The sequence below is a fragment of the Sarcophilus harrisii genome, chromosome 6 (assembly GCF_902635505.1).
Source record: "Sarcophilus harrisii chromosome 6, mSarHar1.11, whole genome shotgun sequence".
Classification (NCBI taxonomy): domain Eukaryota; kingdom Metazoa; phylum Chordata; class Mammalia; order Dasyuromorphia; family Dasyuridae; genus Sarcophilus; species Sarcophilus harrisii.
The window spans coordinates 117,161,044-117,187,399 of NC_045431.1; the positions used below are offsets into that span (position 1 = coordinate 117,161,044).

Genomic DNA, 26,356 nt, shown 5'->3' on the forward strand with positions numbered 1-26,356 from the left:
TGTTAATGCTGTAAAGTTACCCATGCATATAACCTGTAAATAAAAGGCTATTTAAAAAAATAGATATAAAAAAAAGAAAAAACCCTACTTTTTGATATACCATATTGATATACTGATATTCTTTTCATTTTACCATAACCCTGATCCCAATTTTTACCCTTTCTTCCTTTGTTTTTAATGTTACATTCATATTCTTCCTTTTAATTATCAAAATTGTTTTGTTTATAATTCTTTTACCTATCTGCCCTCTTAGACTCCTCTTTACCCTTCCCTTGTCTCTGTCCAACATAATTTCTGTTTTGAGTTTAATGTATTTCTATGCTGAAATTTGTGTACTAGGTATAGAGTGGCATATTTGTGAGTGGTATGCGTGCATGTGTGTGTACATAATTTTATTCAATCTTGCTTAATGCAATTCAAATGAAAGTAATATTCGTGAGATTCTGGTACTGTTTCTCCTATTTTTCTTCTCTCAAGATCATTAAAGCAGAACAAAATCACCCATTGTCCCTTATTTTAACTTTTGTCTTTTACTCTTAAAGATATTAGGGTTTTAAGAAGACATTAGTTTCTTATTTGCCCTGTTAACATGTGAACAATTTATTGTCACATATTCCTTTTCAATTATATAAATATAAGCACCTTTCTATGTTTCTCTTGGTATATGTATTCTTATTTCCATTTCTACATGTCTATTCAGTTCTCATATTTTCATCAGGAATGTTTAGAAATCTTTTCCAGATTATATTTAGGTTATCCTTAATTGTAAATTTGTATACCTTGCATTTTGGAATATCATATTCAAACTCTCTACTTCTTTTAAGGATCAGCTGCTAAATCTTGTGCAATCCTGCTGGTCTTTGATATTTGAACTTCTTTTTGTTTGCTTCAAGACTTTTTTTTTCTTTTACCCAGAAGGTCAGGACATTCTCTATGATACTTCTTGGAGTTTTCATTTTAGAGTTTCTTTCTGAAGCTGATCAATGGTTTCCTTATATATTCATGTTGTCCTCTGATTCTAAAGATTTATTCATTTATAATTTCTTAAAATATAGTATCCAAACTTTAAAAAAAAAAGAAAATATAATTGTTTCTCTTCAATCTTTTTTCTTTTTCCCTTCATTTATTTACCCAAATATATGTAAAGATCAGTTTTCAATATTCATTTTTTAAAGATTTTGTATTCCCCCCTCCCTTTCTTACTTTGTCCTTCCCCAAAACAGCAAGGAATATGATTTAGATGTTCAACCTTTTTCTAGGTCAATTGCTCAGTTGTTTTTGATATTATATTTATTTGGTTTTCTTTTCTTTTCCCCTCCAATGTTTTTGGAAGGGCTTGTTTTGATTTTATGGTATTGTTGAGATATAGTTTTCAATATGACCCATTCTAATTTTTAGGATATTCAGTTCTTGAATGATACTTTCTCTTTCCATCCTATTCTTTCCTTTCTGGCTTTTCCATTTGCTATCTCATTTCATTTCCTTGTGGGACTGTTGAATCTATGTACCTAGGTTATTTTTTATTTCCTCTGAGGCTTTATCTGGGGTTGTTAATCTCTTTAGGTTTATTCCCTTGGTATCTCTCATGCCAAGGTATTCCTCATGATAGTCAGAGTTTGCTTTCATTTATTCATGGAGTGACCTCTACCTGGATCAATCAATATTAGAACAGCAAATGATTAATTGTGGCAATTGAATGAACCATATTGACTCTATCTTGTGACTAGAGCTAGCTTAGTTTGTATTCAATTATGGGTTTAGTCCAAATTCTGTCATGTGAAAAAAAAAACTTTATTCAATTACAAGAATTGGGAGAAAATCTTTATTGTATTGTTGAACTTAGTCCTGTAGACTTTTTATCTATAGCTTAGAAACCCTTAACCAAGAACCTAGATTATGCTGATCAGAAACCCAGTCAGATGAAAGACTGATGCAAGGAATTTTTTCACAACTATGTATCTCAAGTGTAATCTGAAAGCTGGCCCCAAACTGATCAGTTATTGTTTGTACATTTCTTTGATTGTTTACAGACACTTGAGGGAATGGGATACCTCCTTTTCTGAATTCAGAGAATTGTGCCTGTTGACTCTTTCCCTCCCAACTCAGAAAGTCCTGAATTTTTCATCCAATTAGAAGTCAGATTTCCAATGTTGTATCCTGGTTTATTGTTTTCTTTTGATTACTTGGTCTTATTGAATTGTTTTTAATGTATAAAAGTGTATATATTAAAATATGGTATTATATATTATGTACATAATAGTATATATTTACAATATTTATGATACATATAATATATAATGTTTATATTTATATATAATTTTTATTAAATCAAATATAATTATATTTAATTATCATCAATAATTATTCAATATTAGCTATAATTTAGTTTTTGGGGTCCATCCCTAAGGTAAGGAGGTTTGGTTCTGGTTTGTTAGGCAATGCATTGCTTAATAAATCAAGATGCTCAGAAGATCAAACGTTCATTTCTTCTTTCATTTCACCTTCCATTCATGATAGTAGGTAGAGCATGTCAGTTACTAAGTCTATACTCAGATTTGCCCAGACCAGACTAGACCCCTCCCTTAAGGTATTCTTGAGGCTCTACCTAGGGGCTTGTTTGGGACCTCTCCCTGCAATAGGCACCTTCTGAGGTTCTTCCCTACTGGTATGGGGTTGAGGAATTACTCCTGTACTGGAGTCACAGCCCACCACAGGCTTCAGGGGCAGTTCCAGCTAGATTGCATCTAGGACTTTTAGCCTGAATCTTAGTTGGGACCACAGGTCACCTTCTGTACAGGACCTGAAATGTCCTGAGGCTGCTCCTGCTGCTGGGATATTACCTAAACACTTAATGAAGGTTTATTGAATTAAATTATTGAGACTGAGCTGGCCTTGGGCTCTGTTTCTGGGAATGATTTGAGGGACCTTCTGTCCTCTATTCTCTAAGATTGCTCCTTCTGGAGTTGAGCTTAAGCAAACAAGTCATAGATTTGGGTTGGATCCCTGCCTCGTTTGTGCACTATTACTGGGCTCACCCAGAACGCCTCTAAATCCTTCAGCCATGGGTTATATCCTTAGGCAGGCTCCTTCTAGAGCTTTAATTTCAGGTAGGAGTGTCTAGACCTCCCAGATGCTTTCGGGCAGTTGCCTATATTTGGTCCTCTGAGGCTCTGCTCTCAGCCAGCCCTAAGAATTTTTCTATCTCAGAATTCCTGCAGGACTCTGGGAATCTAGTGTCTAAGATTCTATGAATCTAAGAATTCTTAGGTTTGGTGAAAGAATCTACAATTAAAGTCCAAAAGGAATGCCTGGGCTAGATGGTCTCTCTGATAATCACACCGGGGTTCTCTTTGGTGCTGGTGTTTCTGGAGTAAGTATTTGAATGTGCCCTAGATGACTTAGGAGCCACAAGCCCCCGTGTGAACAACTCCTGCACAACCAAACCCCATCAAACTCTCTCATTGGAATCTCTGAATATTCCTTTGGTCTCCTCTGCTCCTGACTTTGGATTTCCAAAAAAAGTAGTCTTGGGATGGGGATGGGGGAAGTCTGGAAATTCTGATTCATAAGCAAAATGTCAAAGCTTGAAGGGATAATAGAGGTCATCTATGGTCAAGTAGGACATGATTCAGCTACTCTGGCCAACTTGTCTACACATTGGTCACTAGGGAAAGATCTCTTGTTTAGAGTACCGACAAATAAGGGAAAGCTTGTGGGGTCTAAAAATGGTGTGATTCTTGGCATCTTCTGTCTCTTTTCTTATTGCTTCTCACTGTCCCTGCCAAAGCAAAAGAGGATAGAGGGCCCTCAGTTTACAGATAAAGAAACTAAGATCCAGAGTACTTGCTGCAGGGAGAATTTGATATTGTATAACATTATATAGAATATAGAATAACATAATATACATCATATTATTAACAGATATTTATTGTAATTTACTGCTTACATAATTAATTATAGTTAATGTTGAATAATTGATGATAATTAAATATATTTGACTTAATAAAGATCATATATAAATATAAACATTATATATTATATGTATCATAAATATTGTAAATATATACTATTATGTAAATAATATATAATAATATGTAGTGGCTTATGGGGAAGAGAGTATTCAGAAAGCAATGTACTTTAGTTGAACCCCAATTTAAATCATACTTCTGGGACTTAAATGGGACTTTGGGCAAATCATTTTTGTCTCTCTGGGCCTCAATTTCCACATCTGTATAATGAGAGATTAGAAGGTTTCTAAGTTTCCTTTCAGAGAGCTAAGATTAGAACCCAGCTCCCCAGAGAATCACTCTAGTGCTCTGGCCTTTATGCTCTGTTAGGTGGTGGAACAGAGCTTTAGGCTCTGTTAGGACCTGGAGCAAGGTAGACCTGAGTTCAAATCTAGCCCCAGACAGCTATTAATTGTATTAACCCTGGTTAAGTCATTTGAACTCAGCAGTGTTCTCTTCTGTAAAATGGGGATTAAAATAGCACCTGCTTTACAGTATTGTTATGAGGATCCAATGAGAAAAAATTTACAAAACTCTAGTATAGTGCTTGGCACATAGAAGGCAGTTAATAAATGTTGTTCCTTTCCCCACATTTTCATTCTTCTTCTTTGGTCCAGAGTGCATTGACACTCAGTACGACTTTTTGTTTAATTCTGATTTTAAATCCAAGTTGAAAAAAAAGTATGTATAAAATATAGTTCTTTCTGAGATGATAAACTACACAGATGGGACTTGTCACCCTTCCCCTAAGTCTGTTTTCCAAATGTGGCTTGTTGAATTTGTGCAGAGGTCACTAAATCTTCACCTTATCTTGAATGTGGAGTTCTCTTGGACAAGATAAGACTATGTGGATCAGAACCTGGGCTCAGCCAAAGGAAAGCTGCCTTTTTTTCAAACTCTTTTTCCTTTTCGTTTTTGTAATCCTTGACAAGCTCTGGAAGGCCTCAGCCCTCTTGGGCTGTATCTCAGCAACAGCAGGGATGTCAGGCTTCTTACCTAAGCTGTAGGCACGTACCAGGATTCCAGAGGGCTGGGCCTTTATCTCAGAGCCCAGTGAGATATCTCAGAAAGGCCAGCCTTGAACATTTTCTCTGGAATAAGCTAGGCAGAGCATAAAGCTGTTCAATCTTTTAGGAGAATTGAAGAGCAATTGAAGCCAGAAACTTGGCTCGGATGAGGTTGCAGAGGCTTGTTCTGCCTGGAAACATTTTTGCAATTAGTTCTTGTGGAAGGGAGTAGGGGGAGAGTGAAGGATGGAGGACTTGCTTCTGGCTGTGAGTGATTGAAAGCTTTGAGTCTTGGGGGAAAATATGACAGCACTTTTATTCCTCGGACAAAGTCTCCCCAGTGAATTTTAAGTTTAACCTGATTCAGCTATGGGTATTTTGTTTTAAAAGGTTCTTTGGTTTGAGGCTAAACGTTGTTCTGCTTGAAGTAATGCTTTTAGCATCCTCCTTTCTCCCCCACCCCCAACTCCACCCCATGTTTAGGGCAATCTTCCTAACAACAACTGTTTTGAATTCATGATCTATCTTTTTTGTTGTTGTTTGTTATTGTTGTTGTTCTCTAGAGAAAGTAATATTCTTGATTAAAATCCCTGGGGTCCAATGTCCTGTGTCCACAGGAAGCAGATGTGATAGAAGGAGTTCTGAAATTGGAGCAATCTATCACTAGCAGCAGGGATCTAGCATGATCTAAATGCCACAGTCAGGATCTGAATTTAAAAAGTTAGAGATGGCTAACTGAGAGATGACCATGGAGCGGTTTCAAACCCTTCTCAGGAGAATAATAATAGCTGATATTTATACAGCAGTCCAGAATATATCAAGCATTTCAGATAAATTATTTAATCAATTCCCACAAAAATCCTCTTAGGTTTATCCTCTTAGGAAACTTAGCTATCAGTTTCCTCCCCCTTTGACAGATGAGGAAACCAAGACCAAGGTATAGGAAACAACACGAGGAAAACAACATACACAGATGCATTTATTAGTAGAAAGGGCTCATTTAGAAATGAGGTTTTGAGGTAACTAGGTGACACATTGGATAGAGTACCAACCTTGGAGCAGCAGAACCTAGTTCAAATTTGGCCTCAGATTATTAGTAGTTACTTACCTCCAAATGCCTCAAAAAGCAAAGTAAAACAAAACAAACCTGATTTAAATCCAGGTCTTTGGGTCTTTCATTCAGTTTCCTTCTCTGTGAAATGGGAATACTAATAAGCACAAATTACCCAGAATTATTGTGAGGATAAAAGATCATATTAAAAAAAACAGTTAACTCAAAGGTTAGCACATAGTGGGTTCTTATGTGTGTTTAAAAAGCAAAACAAACTCATTCATTTTTGTAGGACACTGTCTCTCTCACCCTCCAAATCATCCTTATCCTTTTTTTTGGTGCAAATTTGAGCATGTGAAGCACTCAATATCTCAATTTAAGTTAAATAACTTTCTCCAAGGCATATGGGTAGCAAATAATACAGAGACTTTGAACTTCTTTCTCCATTTCCATTGCGCTATACTTTGCTCCCCTTTATGGAAGAGGCTGGTCAGGTGGTTGGCTTCTGTTCCAGATTCAATGATTGGTTGGTTATGGGACTTTGAGCAAAGATCTTTCCAGCTAAGTCTGTCTTCAAACATCTCTAATATGAAGGGATTTAACTAGATAATCTTTAAGGCTCCAATAGTTCTGATCACTTACTGAACCAACTCATCTCTGCAACCAATCTAGCTAGAACTTGGAAGACTTGGAGTGAGGAAGTTTTGTTGGTCAGTGTTTTTCATTGTGTCCAACTCTTTGTGATCCCATTTGGAGTTTCCTTTTTTTTTTCTTGCTGAGGAAATTGGATTTAAGTGACTTGCCCAGAATCACACAACTACTAAGTTTTAAGTGTCTGAGGCTAGATTTAAACTCAGGTTTTCCTACCTCCAGATAGTAGAGATCTACTGCATCATCAAGCTGCCCCTCTTTGGGGTTTTCTTGACAAAGACTCTAGATTAGTTTTTCCTTCTCCAGCACATTTGACAGATGAGAAAACAAAGTGTCACACAGCTCAGCACTCTATCCACTGAATCGCCTGGTTGTCTCCATCACTGGAAGAAGCAATAGCTAACCAAACCTTACTGAAGCCACACTGGCTTCATCAAAAACTTCACTAGGAATTAAGAGAGTTGGAAGTAAGAGGAATATTATAATACTTTGGGCATCTAGGTGGCACAGTGGATAGAGCTCTGGGACTGGAGTCAAGAAAATCTAATTTCAAATTCAGCCTCAGACATTAACCTGTGTGACTCTAAGCAAGTCACGTAATTCTGTTTGCCTCAGTTTTTTCATTTGTAAAATGAGCTAAAGAAGGAAATGGTAAATCACTAGCATTTTTTCTAAGAAAACCCTAAATGGGGTCACAAAGAGTTACTGTACATGACTATAAAGAATGAATATATATATAATGAACTATACAGCATAATATGTTTACCTTCCATGTATTATAAGACCTTTCCTAATTGACTTTCATCAGATCTTTATTTTTAGTGTTACTAGGAAGAGTGGCAGCTTGAGAAATTTTTAAAAGACTGAGCAATAGCTGCTAGCATCATGTTTGGAAGAAGTAGAGCAAGTTTAGGTTTATGGCTATTGAATGTGAGGATTGGGAAAGAAAGAATCAAGAGCAGCTGATGATCTGGCCAGCTTTCCTGCAGATGGGAAAGATAATCATCATGAACACTTTGTACAGGGGGGAGATGGAAGAGGTTCATATATGGTCTGTGTGAACATCTGTTCATTGTGAAATCTAGTTTGACAAAATCAATTCGGTCCAACAAACTTTTTTTAAAAGTATCTGCTATAAGTTGGAAAACATCACAATTTTTTTTGTTAAGGATTTTAGTTAGGATTTTATTAGTTAGGATTGGAGTTAGGATTTAGAATTTTGTTAAGGATTTAATGGGAGGTTGGGGATTTGTAATTGCATAAGCAAATAAGATTGTGCTAAACGTGAAGCAAAGAAACAGGTAAAATATGAGGAATGAGAGATGGGTAGAGCTCACTTTTAACTGCAAACATGATTAAAAAAAAAAAAAGAAAGTATTCCTGAGGAACTTGGTACCTGAGCTAAACCTAGAAGGAAAAGAAGGGTTTCAGCAAGCAGATACAGAAAAACAATATATTCTAAGAACGGGGTCCACCCTGAATGAAGGTCTTGAAGAGGGAGATAGATAGGGCAAAATGGGTAAATGGTGAATGATCCAGTTTTGCTGGAAGATATTAAGATGAATGATACCAGCAAATGCTACTTTCCCATCTCCCATCTAAAAGCTAATCTGGTGCTACTTTAGTTCTAGAAGCCTGGGTCAGACCTCCAGTGGCTCCTGAAATTCTGCCCCAATCCAGCAGATCTGTCTGTTCTAGTAACCAATAATTTGGAAGCATTTTGCGAGACGTGAGAGGTCAATTCAGTCATTTGAATTTGCTTCTAGAGTAAAGTGTTCTAACAGTCTGTGAACTTTTTAAAGAAAAGACATTTTTGATCATTGCATTTCAACAGAATTGGTTTCTTTTGTAATCTCATGTACTTTATTTCAAAAATTCTCAGTACCCAAGGGGTTCATGACACAGACAAGCTTAAGAACTCCTGTACAAGAGGCAAGGTGGTAATAATACAAGTGCTGGATTTGGAGACAGGAAGCCCTGGTTTCAAGTCCTGCCCTCTGCTACTTCTTAGCTGTGTGACAATGGGGCAAGTGGCTTAAGCTCTTTTCTGAGCATCAGTTTTTTCATTTGTCAAATGAGGAGGTTGACATCAGAGGTCACTCCTAGCTCTAAAGCGAGATTCCTACTCTTACTGCAGTCTAGTTGGGTCGCGGGGTCCCAGAAAAATCTGATCGAATGTTGACCCAGACTTCTAGTTGGATGGACTGACCGGCCCCTGCAGAGTGCTCAGCATTGGAAATATCGCTGGGAGAGGTTTCTCTCTCAGCCCCCTGGGGTGGCTGTGGCAGGTTTGAAGCACACAGCTGTCAGCAGCCGTGGCTGATAAGCCTTCTCAGACATCAGATAGCTGTGAAATAACATTTTGATGAATTAAGTGTAAAACGAATCATGGACATGTGGAATACATTTCCCCCCCACCGCCCTTACGGTTCAGAATTTACGAGGAAAAGTATTTGGCCACACTTGCCAAACCCAAGAAGCATTTGAAAAAAATTCAGCACAAGATGTTGAAGACCTGTGGGTTTGCAGGCTCCCTCATAAATAGTGGTCAGAAAGAAATCCCTCCAAGCATCCTGGGAGAGCTGGCCCAGGCCTTCTGGGAAAGAAGTTTCTGCCAGCATGCCGGCCAAGGAACTGCACTCTCATCAGCTTACCGGGCCCGTAGGCGAGGAAGATCCCCCTCATGTCCATGAGCTCATTGTCATAGCCATGCCATCCCCGTTGCCAGCCTGCCCGCTTCCCTGTGCTGTTCATCCAGAAGGGGAGAGCTTCTTTTTTCTGAGGATCAAAAAAGGAAACACATACTCATGTGACAAAGGCCTCAGAGAACCCAACCCAACTTTCTACTGGAGGCAAAGAGGGTTTCTTTACTATTTCTAGAGCAGTCACCAGGAGCTAGGCTAGTAAGAAGATTGGATATAAAGGTTTAAAAGACCAGGGCTCAAATCCTTCTTCTGATAATTAATATTGTGTGATTTGGGGCAGGTCACTTAACTTGCCTCAGTTTTCCTATCTGGAAAATGGGGGGAAAATAGCACTTAATTCACAGGGTTGTTGTGAAGATCCCCTAGGATAATCCTCATAAAGCACTTTGCAAACCCTATATAAATGCTAGGTATTATTATTACTCAGTCACCAAGCATTTATTAAATGATTTCTATGTGCCATGCACTGTGCTAAGTGCTAGCAGTACAAAAAAAAGGCAAAACTACCCCTGAACTGAAGGAGCTATATTGTAATGGGCAAACAACTACACACACACACATACATATTCTTACATGTCTATTTTATATATACTATATACTATAAATATATTAGTGTAGGTGGAAGATGTTACTATTGAAGGTGATGCAATAGAGTCCTGGATCTAGAATCAGGAGGATTTAACCTCCTGAGTTTAAATCTGACCTCACACACTTAGGAGTAACTCAAATGGGATCACAAAGATTCAGATACAACTGAAATGACTGTATCTTATATATGTATATGTATATATGTATACATATATATATATAAACACATACTATACACTATAAATGCAAGGTTTTCTTGTTGTTATAGGTGATACAGTGCATAGAATTCTGGTTCCAAATTCAAATCCAGACTCAAACACTAGTTGTGAGACCTGGGCAAGTTACTTAATCCTATTTGTCTCAGTTTCCTCCTCTGTCAAATGAGCTGGAGAAGTAAATGGCAAAGTACTCCAATATCTCTGCCAAGAAAACCCCAAATGAGTTCACAAAAAGTAAAATATAACTGAAAAACAATTGTACAACATGGCTCCATGTTACCTCTAGGATGAAATACAGCCTCTATCTGGCATTAAAAACTCTTTATAAGTGCCAAAGAACCTTTCCAGTCTTATTCTACATTATTTTCCTTCATACACTCTGAGACCGAGCCAAAGCAGCCTTCTTGCTGTTTCTCACATATGACATTCATCTCCCATCCTTTGCTCAGGATATTCTCTCTCTTCTACCCCTCCCCATGTGGAATGTACTCCCCTTTTCCAGCCAACTCTTAAATGTCCTGAGTTTCTTCAACCTAGATTCCACTTCCCTCCTACCTCTTTCCTTATTCTTCCCAATTGCTAGTGTCTCTCTCACTGTGTGACTTGCATTTATGATGCATATATTTTGGATATTTTTATATATCCTTCATAGATTGCAAGCACTTTATGAATAGGGAATTGTTTTGTTGTTGTTGTTTTGTCTTTGAATTCCCCAGTTTAGGGACATCTTACTGTGTCTGGGCAAATAGTATAATAGTATTTTTTTTCATCTATATCCCAATTTTTGTGATCCCATCTGAGGTTTTCTTGCTTTGCCATTTCCTTCTCCAGCCCATTTTTCAAATAAGAAAATTGAGGACTGGATAAGTGGAGTAAGTTGGCTAGAATTGCATGGTTAGCCAATGGTAGGCCTGGAATTAGAGCATCCATATCTTGACTCCTAGGCCAGTATTCCCTCTACAGCTCCATGCTGCCTCTTACTTCTACTCCCTGGAACCATAGAGGATATTCCTACTTCTTCCTCCACATGATGGTTCTTGGTTCTTCATATGCTTGATGGATACCATGCCAGTTTCCTCTTCTTCAGGTTAACCATTGGTAATGGAAACCTTCAAAAGGATTTTCTTGTGGTTGTCTCAAGACCTGCTCAATATTCTTTTTGCCATCTTCTAATGACTAATACTTGTGGATGCTTATTATTAGTGAACCAAAAGAAATTTTAAGAAAATTTTGAATGTTCTAAAATTTTAAGGAACTTGGTACATTTATAATACATTCCATGATGATAGTTTCAATTTCACCAATGTAAGAAACCAAAGTGATTGATAAATAAGTTTGATGGATAAGTTGAGGAGTGATGATCGACCATTTTTTGGTGTTCTCTATTACCTAATAAGGCCCAATGCTACCATCAGCATCCTTCTCTAATTGATTCAATCAGTCAGCAAGAAAGTCACCTACTATGTGGCAGACACTGTGATAGAGGTTAGGGATACACTGGCAAAAATTAAACAGTCCTTGCTATCAAAACGCTTACATTCTATTAGGACAATAATGTGTGTGTGTGTGTGTGTGTGTGTGTGTGGAGGGGGAGGGTTAGGGAAAGAAAAGGAGGGAGGAAAGTGGGGAAGAAAAGAAGGAGGGAGGAAAGAGCTCCCTCTTTGAGAGGGAAAGAGGGAAGAATGGAGGGAAGGAGAGAGAAGGAGAGAGAGAGAGAAGCAGAGAGGGTCAGAGATGGAGAGAGAGTGGGAGAGGGAGAAAGACAGAGAGAGAGAGAAGTAGAGAGAGAGAGAGAAAAGCGAGAGAGAGAGGAGAGAGAGAAAAGGAGAGAGAGACAGACAGAGAGAGAGAGAAAGAGAGAGAGAGAAATTATATATTTAATTGGGAGGCAGGGTAATATCAACTGAGAAGATCATGTTAGAAGGTAATACTTGTGGTGAGTTTAAAACAAATGATATTAGGAGGGAGAGCAGAAGATGGAAGAGGTGTGTGGGAAAGACAAATGAGAGAGTACAGAGACAGGTAATCTTCAGACAGACAGTGCTAGGCTGCATCTGAGCAACGCTCCCATCATATCTTACATCTCTAACTCTGGCACAGGTTATTGGAAGAGTCTAAGCCAATGGTGACATCCTCAAGTCCTCTTCCTCCCCATAGTCACCCTGCAAGAGGGGGAATTCCCAAACTCAGAGTTGCAAGGGACCCTCAAGGCCATCTAGTCCAATGTGTATTTGGTAAAAATCCCTGTTAATCATGCATGAGACTTACAGAAATTATTAATGACTAATAACTTGGGGAGATCCAGAGTCTCCCCTTTTTCTAAAATCCTAATTCAAAAATTCATCTTTTGAAGGACACTGTTGATGATGAGGAAGCCAACCTACCAAGGAGTCACTTTGTTCTGTCAGACTTGGGTGAGGTATATAGTCTTTGAATAGATGGACCAAGGTTAGGGGTGCTATGGGTATAGAGATTAAACTTTCTGTACAAAGGTGATGTGATATCACTCTCAGTCCCTCATTTTAAAATAGTCCACTTATTAACCAATCATAGTTGATTGCCACTCATCTTCCAAAAGACTACATAAGCTCTGAGTCTGCCATGATTGTCTTTGGTTTAAGAAAAATGGCCAAATGACCATTCTTTTATTAATAATATACTGGTCTTATTAATAGAATGATTAAATTGCCCCAAAATTATAATCTCAATATTATTTTGTTGCAAGACACTGCAGAGGATCATTCTCTAAACTCAGTTTTTTCATCTACAAAATGAAGGAGTTGTTCTCAGTGATTTTTGAGATCCGTTCTAGCTCTACATTTGTGATACCAATTTCCTCCAAATGCTCAAATAGCATCTCCTGGAAAACCTGGCACCTGTACACTCCCAACAATCTCCAGATGCCACTAGCTGTTGGGCGAAACCTGCTCATCACTTGGGACAGTGTGGCAAGGATTGCAAGGGTGGGCCCCTCACTCCTTGTCTAGCTGCCATGTTGCATTGTATGCTCATCCACTCACACCCTGTAAATCTCTCCCTTGCATTATTGCTTTTTCAAACCTCTCTGTTTCGTTGAATTTCTGTTTCCTGAATTTCCATCAGCCCTTCCTCCAATCCCCAGGTGTCATTAATAACTGCCCAGGTTGATTCTGCATTATTACCTGGCAGCATTTCTATATTGCTGTCATTTCTACCTTCTCCCTGTTTGTCTTCAGTGATGATCACAACACCTCCCAATTTAGCTTCATCAGCTAATTTAATGAATGTGTTGCTTTTTCACTCTCTCTGCTTACACAGCTACAACTGCTACAATTCTAATCAGGGCATTAGTATTATTAACAACAATGCTAATTATTATTTCTGATTATGGAAGTGATGTAACAGGTTAAAAGGGTTAGTTCCAAGGGGACAGTCTGGGAAAGTAGAAAGAACACTAGTTTGGGAATCAAAAGGTATGGGTTCAAATCCCAGGTCTGCCATTAATTAGCTGGATGACCTTGGACAGTCACTCTCTAAACATCAATGTCCTCTTCTATAAAATGAGGGGATTGGACTCATTGACCTTTATGATCCTTTTTCTCTTTTAATGTTTATGATTTTATGATTCTGAATTCAGATAAATGGATCCAAGGACTTCAATAAGCACAAAGATTCAGTCATGTGAACACCATTAGAGAAAGCAGTTAATGTTACAAGTATATGCTGAGAGTTAAATTATTTCAAATAAACAATTGGTCTTGGTGATGGTTTTTAATGAATTAGATGGTTTTGGATTAAATCAGTCATTCATGAAAATTCGTAAAGCATTTGCTGTATTCCAGGCACTAGGGAAACCTTAGGTATACAAATGTGATGAGGGCCTAGCCAAAGTTGGGGAGCATGTATAAGCAATGAACCTAATTTTGGAAGTGTTTGATAATGTAGGATGGAGGGACCTTGCATCAATTTAGAGTATGAACAGGTATTCTGTGACTGTTACATGTTTGCTTCCTAAAAAAGGAAAAAAGGCCTTTTAATTAGTTGAACTGAAACTGATTATGCACATAAAACATACTAACTAAATCCAGTTTCCTTTTCTCAGGTGGCACTGAGGAAAGAACTACTATGAGCCTCATGGTGGGTCAGGGGCCTTGGGTCCTCCCCACCTGGGCTGCCAACATTGAGCTCATGAAAAGAAGACTCTGCTGTTGCTTTGGGCAACATTTTATCTATTTCTCATTCATCTCTTCTTAAATCAAAGAGGATTGGAGATTCAATTGTGAGATTCAAAAGATTGGAAAACCAACTTAATTTGCTAGCAGCTACAGCTGCTAAACCTTTGAGAAGCAGCCTTCCTGACCCCATCCAACTATGAATCAACACTGTGCAAAGATCATATTTTCTGAAGGCAAAGGAGCAAACCCTTGGCTCTAATCATCATCATATGAGAGTCATATCCCATCAGTGAACTTGGCAGTAGAAAGAAAGCTTCTGGCTAAGTTTGAGCCCATTATTCCTAGGAGAGTGAATTGTTGTTCAAAAGGCTATATACATACATACATATACATACATACATACACACACACACACACACACACATATATATATATATATATATATATATATATATATATATATATATATATATAAAATCTGGGTTCTTCTTATGTCTTTTTAGTAAATATCCATTTATCAACCTATAATATGTTAATCAATATTGAGAAAATGTCTGCCCAATGAAACTGATTTTAAGGAAACATGCCATAATGTTAATATATGGTTTTCTAAGTCAATATGCAGCAGCATATTCTTATGTATTGTTTAGTGATCCTAGTTTCTATTTCAGTTTAATAGTATTCTTCCAAAGAGTAGAGATCTCCACATTAACGATGGTGAAGGGAGGTAAGGTCTGTACATAAGATGTAATAGGGCTGGGGAAGAAGAGGTATCCATTATTGTTGTTTGTTCTTGATTCTTAAAGAGTATCAATGATGACATGATGATGATATTTTGACTTGCAAGTGATTTGGATTTGAGTAACTGCAGAGTCATCAGTCTCACTCTCTTCTCCGGAGTCATCTGAGTTCAGTAGAAAGACACAGGTCAAGATGACTGGAGATGGTTCTGGATACAGTGGGAGACCTTAGCCATTTTAAACTAGGCTCTTTCCCAGGTCTTGGTTTGTTTGAGACAACACCCATTCAGTGATTAAATTCTAGATAAGAACTGAAGCAAAAGATGTCTCCTTTGCTTTCATAAAAGAATCAATCTGGTAAGGGAAGATGGTCAAAATTTTTGACCAGAACAGAAACAATTGCTATCTCACTCTGGGCCATTATAATTTAAACAATGAACAAATGAGGCTTGGGAAGGGACATATTATTGGCCAATCAGTGAACGAGGTCCCCATTAGGAAAACAATGAAGGTAATACTTATTTTAATTCTTAATTAGTGGAGGAGTTCATATATATATAGGCGTATAGGTGTGTAAGCTGATACAAGTGCAGGAGAAAAACTGTAGGTCCCATTAGTGTCTGTGTGTGTGTGTGTGTGTGTGTGTGTGTGTGTGTGTGTATGAATGAAAGAATAGGTTATTTTCTATCACTGAGAGGGCCTCTCTTACTAAGGAAACAAGATAATCCCAATCAATGGGGATAAATGTTGGTATGTATATGGAAAGTACAGCAGAAAGCAAGACATAATGGAAAGAGAAATAGCTCTGGAGTCAGGAATTGGATTCAAATTTTGCTCCCAACTTCTACTACCTGTGTGACCTCAAACAAGTCCCTAGCCTCAGTTGTCTTTATGTACAATGACATGTTATCTTGAGATTTCTTCTAGTTCTAGATCTATGATGCTATGTCTGTTTATGGGGACCAAATTAGAGAGGAAACTAATGATTCATTTTCTAACATATTTTTTCCCTGCCTTACACAATGAGCTCTCCTTGTAAGAAAGAGTTTTTAAAAAAAAGGAAAATAATTTATGGTGAATAGTCCTACAATTCCTACAAGTCTTACAAGAGATTATATGATGGGTAGCTTTGTTGCACAATGGATAGAGCACTGGGCCTGGAGTCAGGAAGATTCATCTTTGACCTCAGACACTAGCTGTGTTACTGTGGACAAATGATTAGACCCTGTCTATTTGCCTGAGTGTCCTCATCTGTCAAATGAGTCGGAGAAGAAAATAGCAAACCATTTTAGCATCTTTTCCAAGAAAATCCCAAATGGGGTCATGGAGAGTTGGACATAACTGAAACAACTAAACAAAAAGATTGTATGATGGGAAAGCTAATTTATAAATCATTTCCTTTGACTTATATTCTGCCCCTCCTTCCTTTTCTTTTTGTCTCCTTGGTGGACATGCTGTGACTTGGGGATTTGCAGTATAGTAACTTGTTCAAGTTCAAATAGTGACTTGAACCTGGATCTTCTTACTTCATTTCTTACTCCTTTCCCTACATTAACAGATTGAGCAATCAATTAATGAGCATCTTTTGAGTAGCCATTATGTGCTAGGTTCTAGGAATTTAAAAACAAAAATTCCTTCCCTCAAGGAGCATATATTCTATGAAGGAAACAACATGTATAATGTATCCAATATCATGTTGCTTCTATTAAGATATCTAGAACAAGGGTTCTTAATCTGGGGTCTGTGAACTGATTTTTAAAAATATATCTTGAAAACTACATTTTAATATCATTCTGTGTATTTTATTTTATGCATTTCAAATTGTTCTGAAAAGGAGTCTGTAGGCTTTTAGCAGATTCCAGAGGGATACATGACACAAAATAGAAGAATACCTGGATTAGAGAAGACTTCCTACCTATTAAGTGGAGACCAGAGGCCCAGGATGAGTAGGCAGTACCAACAAACCTTGTAAAAGGAGTACCTACAATGAAGAGGGCTCAGATCAAAGTAAGGGGGAGAGGGTAGGGATAGACCTTTATTCAGAGGCTCTCTTTCTTCTGGTTGGCACCTCCTCCTCCCTTCCTCCAGGGTCTGTGGAATAGGCCAGCTCTCCAGGCATTTACTCACTCTAGACTGCTGCATTTTTGGAATCTATTAGCACTTGTTTTTCTCACCCTTAACATTCCTTTGATGTTCCTCTCTGCATAAATCAGCAGATGGCTGCTATTGCAAAAGGAGAGAGGGAGGGGGAGAGAAAGACACACAGAGAGAGAGACACACACACAGAGAAAGAGAGATACAGAGACAGAGAAAGACAGAGAGACAGACAGAAAAATACAGCGAGAGAGAGAGAGAGAGAGAGAGAGAGAGAGAGAGAGAGAGAGAGAGAGAGAGAGAAAGAAAGAAGCAGAGAGAGAGACTTTCATGGTGGCAGCAACTGCTAGAGTGACCCACATTTTACCCTCAGCAGGAAACTTAGGGTTCAGATTCCCTGAGATTGCTGGGTAGCTTTGACATGTACCGGCACAGAAGACTGAAAGGGTATTCGGAGTGTCCTCCTTAAAAAGGCACAATTATGAACTGTTTCTAAGAAATATACTTATCTATCAGACCTCCTTCCAGGAGGAACTAAGATATTAAATCTGCCTAGAACATCAAATCCCTCCTCTCTGTTTGTCTAAGTACTACTGCTTTCTCTTTATACCCCAAATATCCTTCATGAAGCCTTCTCCATTCCAAGGATTTGAAGGGTAGTAGAGCAGAAGAGGCCCCAACAGCAGAAGTAGGAACAATGAGTAGAAGTCACAAAAAGGAAGATTTACACTCAATATCAGGGAAACCTTTCCTAGAAATTAGAAATGTTAAAAAATGAAATGGGCTGGCTTGGTAGGGAATGAATTCCCCATCACTGGGAGTATTCACACAAAGGTTTATTGACCACTTGCTGGTATGTTATAGAGGGTTTCTTTTTTCAAATGTGGGTTTAATGAGGGTACCTCAGGTTCCTTTCATTTTTCATGATTTTGACCAATCTAATCCTTGGTTTTCTCTCCCTTCTTCAAACTCCTGGTTTTTGGTCCGTGCGATTTTTGGCTTGGATTTTCTCTCTCTTTAACTGTACCCTCCTTCCTTGAAATTATTATTTCTATGTGGATGTCTCCCAATTCAATGTAACCAATGCCAATTCTCATATTTCCAACTGTTTGGTGAAAATGAGATCATAAATTTAGTACTGGGAGGTTTCTCTGAAAAAATCTAGATTAGCTCTCTCATTTACAGATAAAAAATTGAGAACAGAGTTCAAATGACTTACCTACATGTGCAATATACGTGTGCAATCCTAGTCTCATGTAGGCAGGTCTAGTTCTAACATGGAGCCTATTTGCATCCCTTTTCAGATGGGTGGGAGTAGTCTCCTTGATTAGCTGCCTGCATCTTTTAAAATGGTGAAACCAAACCAGTCTCTCTGCCATCTTAATAGTTGTACTCTTTAAAAAAGTACTATTTTGTTTTTATTCAAACATATATAAAAAGATTTTTAACAATCATTTTTAAAACTCTGAGCTCCAAATTCCCTCCCTTCTTCCCTTTTGAGCCTCCTCATTGAGAAGGCAAGCAATTTGATATAGGTTATATATGTACAGTCATGCAAAACATGTTTCTAAAATAGTTACATTGTGAAAGAAAACATAGATTAAAAAAAACCTTCAAGAAAAATAATTTTTTTCAAAGTATGCTCCAATCTGTATTCAGATATCATCAGTTCTTTCTCTGGGGATGGATAGAATTTTTCATGAGAAGTCCTTCAGAATTGTCCTGGATCATTATATTGCTGAGAATAGCTAAATTATTCACAGCCAATAATCTTAAAATATTGCTGTTACTTTGTAGCAATACATTCATTTTGTAACAGCTCATATAAGACTTTCTAGGTTTTTCTGAAAACTTTCTGCTCATCATTTCTAATAGTACAGTAGTATTCCAGTCACACATAATTTGGTAAGCCATGCCCCAGCTGATGGGCATACCCTCAATTTCCAATTCTTTGCACTAGAAAATAGCTGATATATACATATATATGTACATATAGGTCCTTTTTCTTTTTGTTTTTTTAACCTCTTTTTGGATATAGATCTAGTACTGGTATTGCTAGCTCAAAGGGTATGAATAGTTTTTTAAGCCTTTATCAATTCATAACTCCATCAATAGTGTGTTGATGTCTACATCCTCTCCAACGCTGGTTGCTTCCTTTTTTTGTCATATTATACAAATAGGTATGAGGTGGTACATCAGAATTTTTAAAATTTGCATTTTTCCAATGGTGGTTTAGAGCTTTTTTCATATGGCTATAGATAGCTTTGATTATTTCATTTGAAAAATTTCTTTTGATCACTTATCAGTTGGGAATGACTGATTTTTATAAATTTAATTCAGGCCTGATTTGCTCCAAAAATTTTTTTTCACAGCTAGGATTGTTAAATGTATTTCTCTCTCTCATATTGCCCCTCACCTGTGTATTCTATTCTTTTTCTCCTTTCACCCTGTCTCTCCTTAAAAATGTTTTGCCTCTGATTACTTCTGCCCCACTCTACCTTCCCTTCTATCACACCCCCTCTTCTCATGTCCCCCTCCCCTCCTACTTTCCTGTAAGATAGATTTCTATATCCAATTAAGTATTCATATTATTTTTCCTTTAGGCCAATTCTGTTGAAGTAAGGTTTACTCACTCTCCCTCCTTCCCCCATCTTTTCCACTACTATAAAAGATTTTTCTTGCCTATTTTATGTGAGATAATTTACCCCTTTCTACTTCTCCCTTTCTCTTTCTTTCAGTATATTCCTTTTTCTTTCTTAATTTTATTTTTTAAAATATACTTTCATGTTCAACTCAACTTTTTGCCTTCTGACTATATATATTTCTGTCTTAATAATGAGAAAGTTTTTATTAGTTATAAATATTATCTTACTATGTAGGGATGCAAATAGTTTTAACCTTTGCACCTTATGATCTCCCTTTCTTTTTTTTTACCTTTTTTATGCTTTTCTTGAATCTTGTATTTGAAAGTCAAATTTTCTGTTCAGCTCTGGTCTTTTCATCAAGAATATTTGAAAGTCCTCTACCTCATTGAATGTTCATTTTCCCCCTAAAGAATTATACTTACTTTGGGTGGGTAGGTAATTCTTGGTTGTAATTGTAACTCCTTTGCCCTCTGGAATATTATATGCTAAGCCCTCCAAACTTTAATGTAGAAGTTGCTACATATTCTGTATCCTGATTATATCTCTTTTTGTTTGCTGGCAATATTTTCTCCCTAATCTGGGAGTTATAGAATTTGGTTATAATATTGTTGAGAGTTTTCATTTTGGAGTCTCAGGAAGCGATCAGTGGAGTCTTTCAATTTCTATTTTACCTTCTGATTCTAGAATATTAGGGCAGTTTTCTTTGATAATTTCTTGAATGATGAGATGTAGGCTCTTTTACTGATCATGGCTTTCAGGTAGTCCAATAATTTAAAAATTATTTCTCCTGGATGTATTTTCCAGATCAGTTATTTTTTTCCAATGAGATATTTCATCTTGTCTTCTATTTTTTTATTCCTTTGGTTTTGTTTTTTATCATTTCTTAATTTTGAATGAAGTTATTGGCTTCCATTTGCTCAATTCAAATTTTTTAGAAATTATTTTCTTCAGTGATCTTTTTGTACCTCCCTTCTCATTTGGCCAATTCTACTTTTTAAAGACCTTTTTCTCTGCAGTGAGCTTTTGTACCCCTTTTTCCATTTGTTTGATTCTACTTTTTTGGAAATTTTTTTCTTCAGTTCATTTTTGTGCTTCCCTTTCCATTTGGTCAATTCTATTTTTCAGAGCATTCCTCTTCTCTTTGACTTTTTTGCACTTCTTTTGCCATTTGGTCTCATATGTTTTTAAGGTGTTATTTTCTTTAATATTTTTTGCATCTCCTTTACCAAGTTGTTAACTTTTTTCATGATTTTCTTGTATCACTCTCATTTCTCTTCTCAATTTTCATCTTACCTCTCTTACTTGGTAATCCTTTCTGAGCTTTTCCATAGTTTGAGAACAATTCAATTTTGGGGGAATGGGGAAGAGGCTTCGGATGTTGGAGCTCTGACTTTGTTATTTGCTTCTGAGTGTGTGTTTTGATCTTCCTTGTCACCAGAGTAACTTTTTTATGTTCAGAATTTTTTTTCAGTTTTTTTTGTTTGTTTCTGTTTTCTGTTTCATTTTGTTGTTTTTTCAGTCTATTTCTTGACTTCTAAATTTATTAAAATAGGTGGAAATTCAACCTTCAAGGGTTTTTTGCAGCTGTTTTCAGAGATACTTCTAGGGATTTGTAAGTTTTTGGTTCTTCCAAAGTGGTATGATGTAAGGAGAGGTATATTTACAACTCTCTTGGCCTGTGCTCTGGTCTATGAGTGACTACAATCACTCTTTCTGCCTTAGAACTATGAGGAGGTCCCAAGGCTTGCTCTTGGCTTGTTGGGGCCACAGCTGTGGTGGCACAGTCTGTACTGGACTACTGCTCTAATTTCACCCCAGTGTGACAGACTTTTCCTTCTGACTTTCTAAGTTGTGTTTTGTTGAAAAATTATTTCACCACTTCTTTTTTGTGGGTTCTGCTTCTCCAGGAAATATTTTATGACATTATTTAAAAATGTTTAAAGGAATTTGAGGGAGAGCACAAGTGAATCTTTATTTTTTCCTCCTCCATCTTGATTTACCCTTACTTAACTGTACTATTTTTCAATAACTTGCTATCTGTAGAATACACAGATGCCTCAAATTGAACTATAAAGAGGATAGGGACTTAATTTTCCCCCTGCTTTTTAATTTTTTATACCAGTTCTAAGAAGTATATCTGGAAGCATTAGTTGCTGTTTTACAATATCTATCTCAGTTCTGAATATTGGGTCAGCATAATAATAATAATCTTGGGTCAGCATAATAAATTAAATGGGATTTTTTGGGGAAGTTGTGCAGAAGCTACAGATGACATGTGAAGACCAATAGATAACACAGAAAAAGTTTAGAAACTCAGAAATGTACAAATTATATGTATGGTATTATAAAATATCAACATGTTATGTATTTTCATACCATAGTAATTCAGACATTATTCCTGGTACAAAGGGAGAGCTAACAACAATTTAGGTGTGTTTTCCAGACCATGGATATCATGCTGTAACCCCCGTTGTGGAAGGGATAACTATACTGGAGGTGATCTATAAAGAAGTAGGAATTTGAGTCCTGGTGACCCTAAGCCAAGATTGCAGGCAGGATAATATAGTTGGCCAGGCCAATATGGAAGGCCTGAGCATCCAGGGCACCTGGTATCAAGTCTGAGCACTATCAAGCTGGACCTGGGACTGTGTTTTTTGGAAACCAAGCTAGACTGTGAACCTAATCCCTCCCCTTTCTCCAAGACTGAGGTGGTACAGGGAGGAAAAAGAATTATTGAGGAAAGTATGTTTGGATGGTTGTGATTATACCTTGAATGTTCCTTTTGTAAAAAGTTCCTTTATCCCAAATGAAATAGATAGTGGGCCAAAAATGGCAAAAAGGTCTTCCAATTTCAAACAGAGATTGTTTTTTTTCTGTGGTACCATCTGATTTCTGTCATATTTATGAAGGTAACCCACCAACTCACAGTGTTGGACTGGTTGCCTTAGCTTCTCCATTTTACATGCACTGCTGAACTACAGTTACCTGGCTTAGACCTCAGTTACTGAAAAGAGAAACAGTGAATAAAAAAGAGTCAGTTTCAAACCTAGGAATACATGGGCTTGAGTCTCATCTCTGAATATATTGCCTGTGTGACTCTGGGCAAGTAACTTAACCTCTTGGTTCCTCTAGCCAACTCTCAGATGCTAAAGGTGTCAGAGAAGATGTAGATCTGTATTGCTAAAGGGAGTTACTTTCCCTCTAGTCCTTATTCCTTTCTCTATCCTAGGAAGACGCTTATTAAGAAAATTAGGGTTCAAAGACCAACTGTTTTAGAGGTTGAAGTAGAGAAAATCTCTGAACAACTTGACAATGTCCTTCAAATTAAGTCAATATGTGACTGAAATTCTGATTTCAAAGTAAAAAGTAGACATGGGAGAGGATAGTTTGGGATAGAGAAATGAAAAGGACCCAACACTTGTAGATTAATTCCTCAGAAGTCTTACAACTATATACCATGGATAGGTTTTCAAGAAGAAGATATCAACACTATGATACAAAGATAATATCACAAAAAAAGGAAACTGATTATAGCTTGATGGACAGGGAATGGATGGTTAATGACATGCGGATAAGTTTAGAGTTAGCTGTGCCCAGTTAGATCAATTTCTAAGTAGAGAAATTACCAAATTGGAAGAAAGGAAAAAAAGGTGAGGAAAACTCAACAATACTCAAATGAATCTGTTTTCATCTGTCCCAAAGAACTCTCCAGTGATGTAGATTGCAAATCATCCATGCTTGTCCATCCTTGTCCACTCTTGTGAGTATTCTCCCAAAAGTTTGCCATAAAGGACCTACCTAATATCTTGAAGGTCTTCCTCATACTCTCTTAACACTGTAGGGTACTAGTGAATTTTTTGGTTGTCTCCCAGCCCATCTTATTTTCCTATCATAAAAGACCTTAACTTCTGTTCTTCTTTAGAACTTTTAATTTTTTTATTTATTGTAGCCTATGCACACCCAACACAAGCCTCTGTATTGCCTTGTGTGCACTTTTTTAGCTCACTGGATGCAGTTTTATTCCATGACTTGAGGCCATAGAACAATAGTAAAATGTTACTATGGAAAAGGTAGGTCTATGCTTTTATGGTAAGCTTGGGGCCAGTAAAAAACAACTTTGCAATTTCCTGATATCAATCCAGATTTTTCTCTTCCTATTCAATTTTGATCCTAAATTTATCCTCTGTCTGTGCTGATTATCCCAGAGATAGGTATTTTTGGATAAGCCCTACATGATGTTCATTCAAATACTTGTTGAAATCTGGACAATAGATATTATATGAACTTTCCCCACGTGGATGACCAAGACAAATTTCTTTGGGTGATTACAAATCTTTTCTATTAGAATCTACAATGTTTTGGGATTGGATTTCACCAACATAGTATCATTTACAAAGAGAAGCTCAGGAGATAACAGTCTTCCCAGATAATTCCTCCTTAATTTGGATTTTGTGGCAAACACTTCTGCTGGTCATACAGGTCTCTGTTTTATTATGCCTTACTTGATTTTCATTTTCATTATCAGAGGGTCATTTGGCAATGCTATTTCTGTTGTTTTAACTTCCAAGGAATCTTAGTTGATTTTGACATATGGATGGAAGATACTGTGCTATGTCTGTTAAGTAGGGTTTTATCTATTAAATAAAATGTTGTTGTTGATTTTTGGTATCAACAAACATAAATAATGATGGCATCTTATGGCCTCTATCTTTCAGCAACTGTTAAATGGTAAAGATGTTGAATATTCAACTAGCTTTCTCTTGGGCACCTTTTTGTGGTATTGTTCAGTCATTTCTGTCATGTTCAACTCTTCATGATCCCATCTAGGGTTTTCTTGAAAAGAAAAAAGTGGTTTGCCATTACCTTCTCCAGCTCATTTTATAGATAAGGAAACTAAGGCAAACAGGGTTAAATTACTTGCACAGGTCACATATCTAGTAAGTATCCAAGATCATATTTGAACTAAGGTCTTCCTGACTGCATTATGCCACCTGGCTGACCCTTTCTTTTATGGTGTTAATAAGGTCTAAGATGTGTTTTCATACCTTTGGTATCTTTCTATCCTTCAGATACCTTGTGTATCAGTCAGTTATCTCAGTAACCTCATCCTTGTATTGCTTTCAGCACAGATCTCTTCTATATACACTTGGTCCAATTCAGCTGGTTTTCTCATCTTTGTTACAATTTTCACCTCCTAGGTAAACTCAACTGAGACTGATGTTTGGGTCCAAGTGTGATGGTGCTTCTAGATAGAGAAAGCAATTTATTAAAATGGCTTTTGCAATCTTCTCCATTTTCATTCTGTCTGTAGCCTGCCCTTCATTTTTAACTTTGAATACCTTTGGAATGACTTTGCTTGGATAGATATCTTGCCAAGTTTTCTTTCTGCTGCTTCTCTCGCCTTTATGAGATGATACAGTTCATAATCATTATCCTTCCACATAAGATTTTATAAATGAGTTTACATTCTATCATGGTGTTGCCTTTGGCAGACTTCTATGTTTATATGGCAAGTAAGTTAAATATTTGCTAACTAAAGAAATTTTGGGACTCATTTATTCACCTTGTGGAAATTAATTTACATAGGAGGAAATAACTGCATACAATTACAATAATTTCAATCTAATTTTATTTAAATATGCTATTAATTCTGAAGAAAAGGAAATGGATAAAAGCTAAGACACTGATTTTTATTATCAACATTTCTTAGAGAAATTAGAATGATATAAAAAAAAATGACAAGGATTTTTAAAAGGACCTTATAAATTCCTCAGTTGACGAACACTTGATCTCCCTGCCAAACAGAGACATAATGAGTCCTAGCTAGTTAGACCTAACCAAATACACAAAGCAAATCTATACTGAATATACACAAAAGTAAAAAGACACTTGAGGGTTGAATTTTCAATGTATAACAAAAAAGAGATATATCCTACAGAATTGGAAGATAGTGGATGATATCAGCAGGAAAATGGAATTCGTAGGACATTTAGCCAACTACTGGCCCATGTATTTTTCTAGTTTCTATAAAATAGTCTAAGCGTATATTGAAAGCATCCTTGATAAAATTTTGAGAATGGAAAAAGTGAGAGTTCACAAGTAATTTTCTATATGAGGTTGCATCTTTTTGGTCACAGAATTGACTGAACAGTATAGAAAAATGTCAGTTTAATCAGTACTAATTGTTTATTAATTATACAACCTCCTCCCCCCACCCCAATATTCTTGACTTTGTAGAAAAATATTGACTTAAAGAAAGTTCTCCTCAAAGTACATCCCATACTTATATCATTCAATATTCCTTGATAGAGTAAACCTTAGAGATAACTTTAAAAAATATCCTCTGATTTCTAATATCAATTGAAACAAACATAGGGAAGCAGTATCATATCCAGAATCCAGATGGAAGAAGGATTCCTTATAAATTGTGAGGTTTTCCAGGTGTTCCTGTTTGTGAATACTCTTTGCTGACTAAATCAAGTTACTATAGGATAAG

At 36.9% G+C, this 26,356-nt stretch overlaps 1 protein-coding gene across 1 annotated transcript in view; it reads right to left on the reverse strand.

Annotated features, from left to right (window-relative positions):
• ENPP6 (ectonucleotide pyrophosphatase/phosphodiesterase 6) overlaps nucleotides 1-26,356 on the reverse strand; it is a 160,801-nt gene that overhangs the window by 4,603 nt on the left and 129,842 nt on the right. Inside the window, exon 7 of the mRNA XM_031943293.1 lies at nucleotides 9,371-9,494. Coding sequence (XP_031799153.1) covers nucleotides 9,371-9,494 — 124 coding nt within the window. The remainder of the gene's footprint in view (nucleotides 1-9,370; nucleotides 9,495-26,356) is intronic.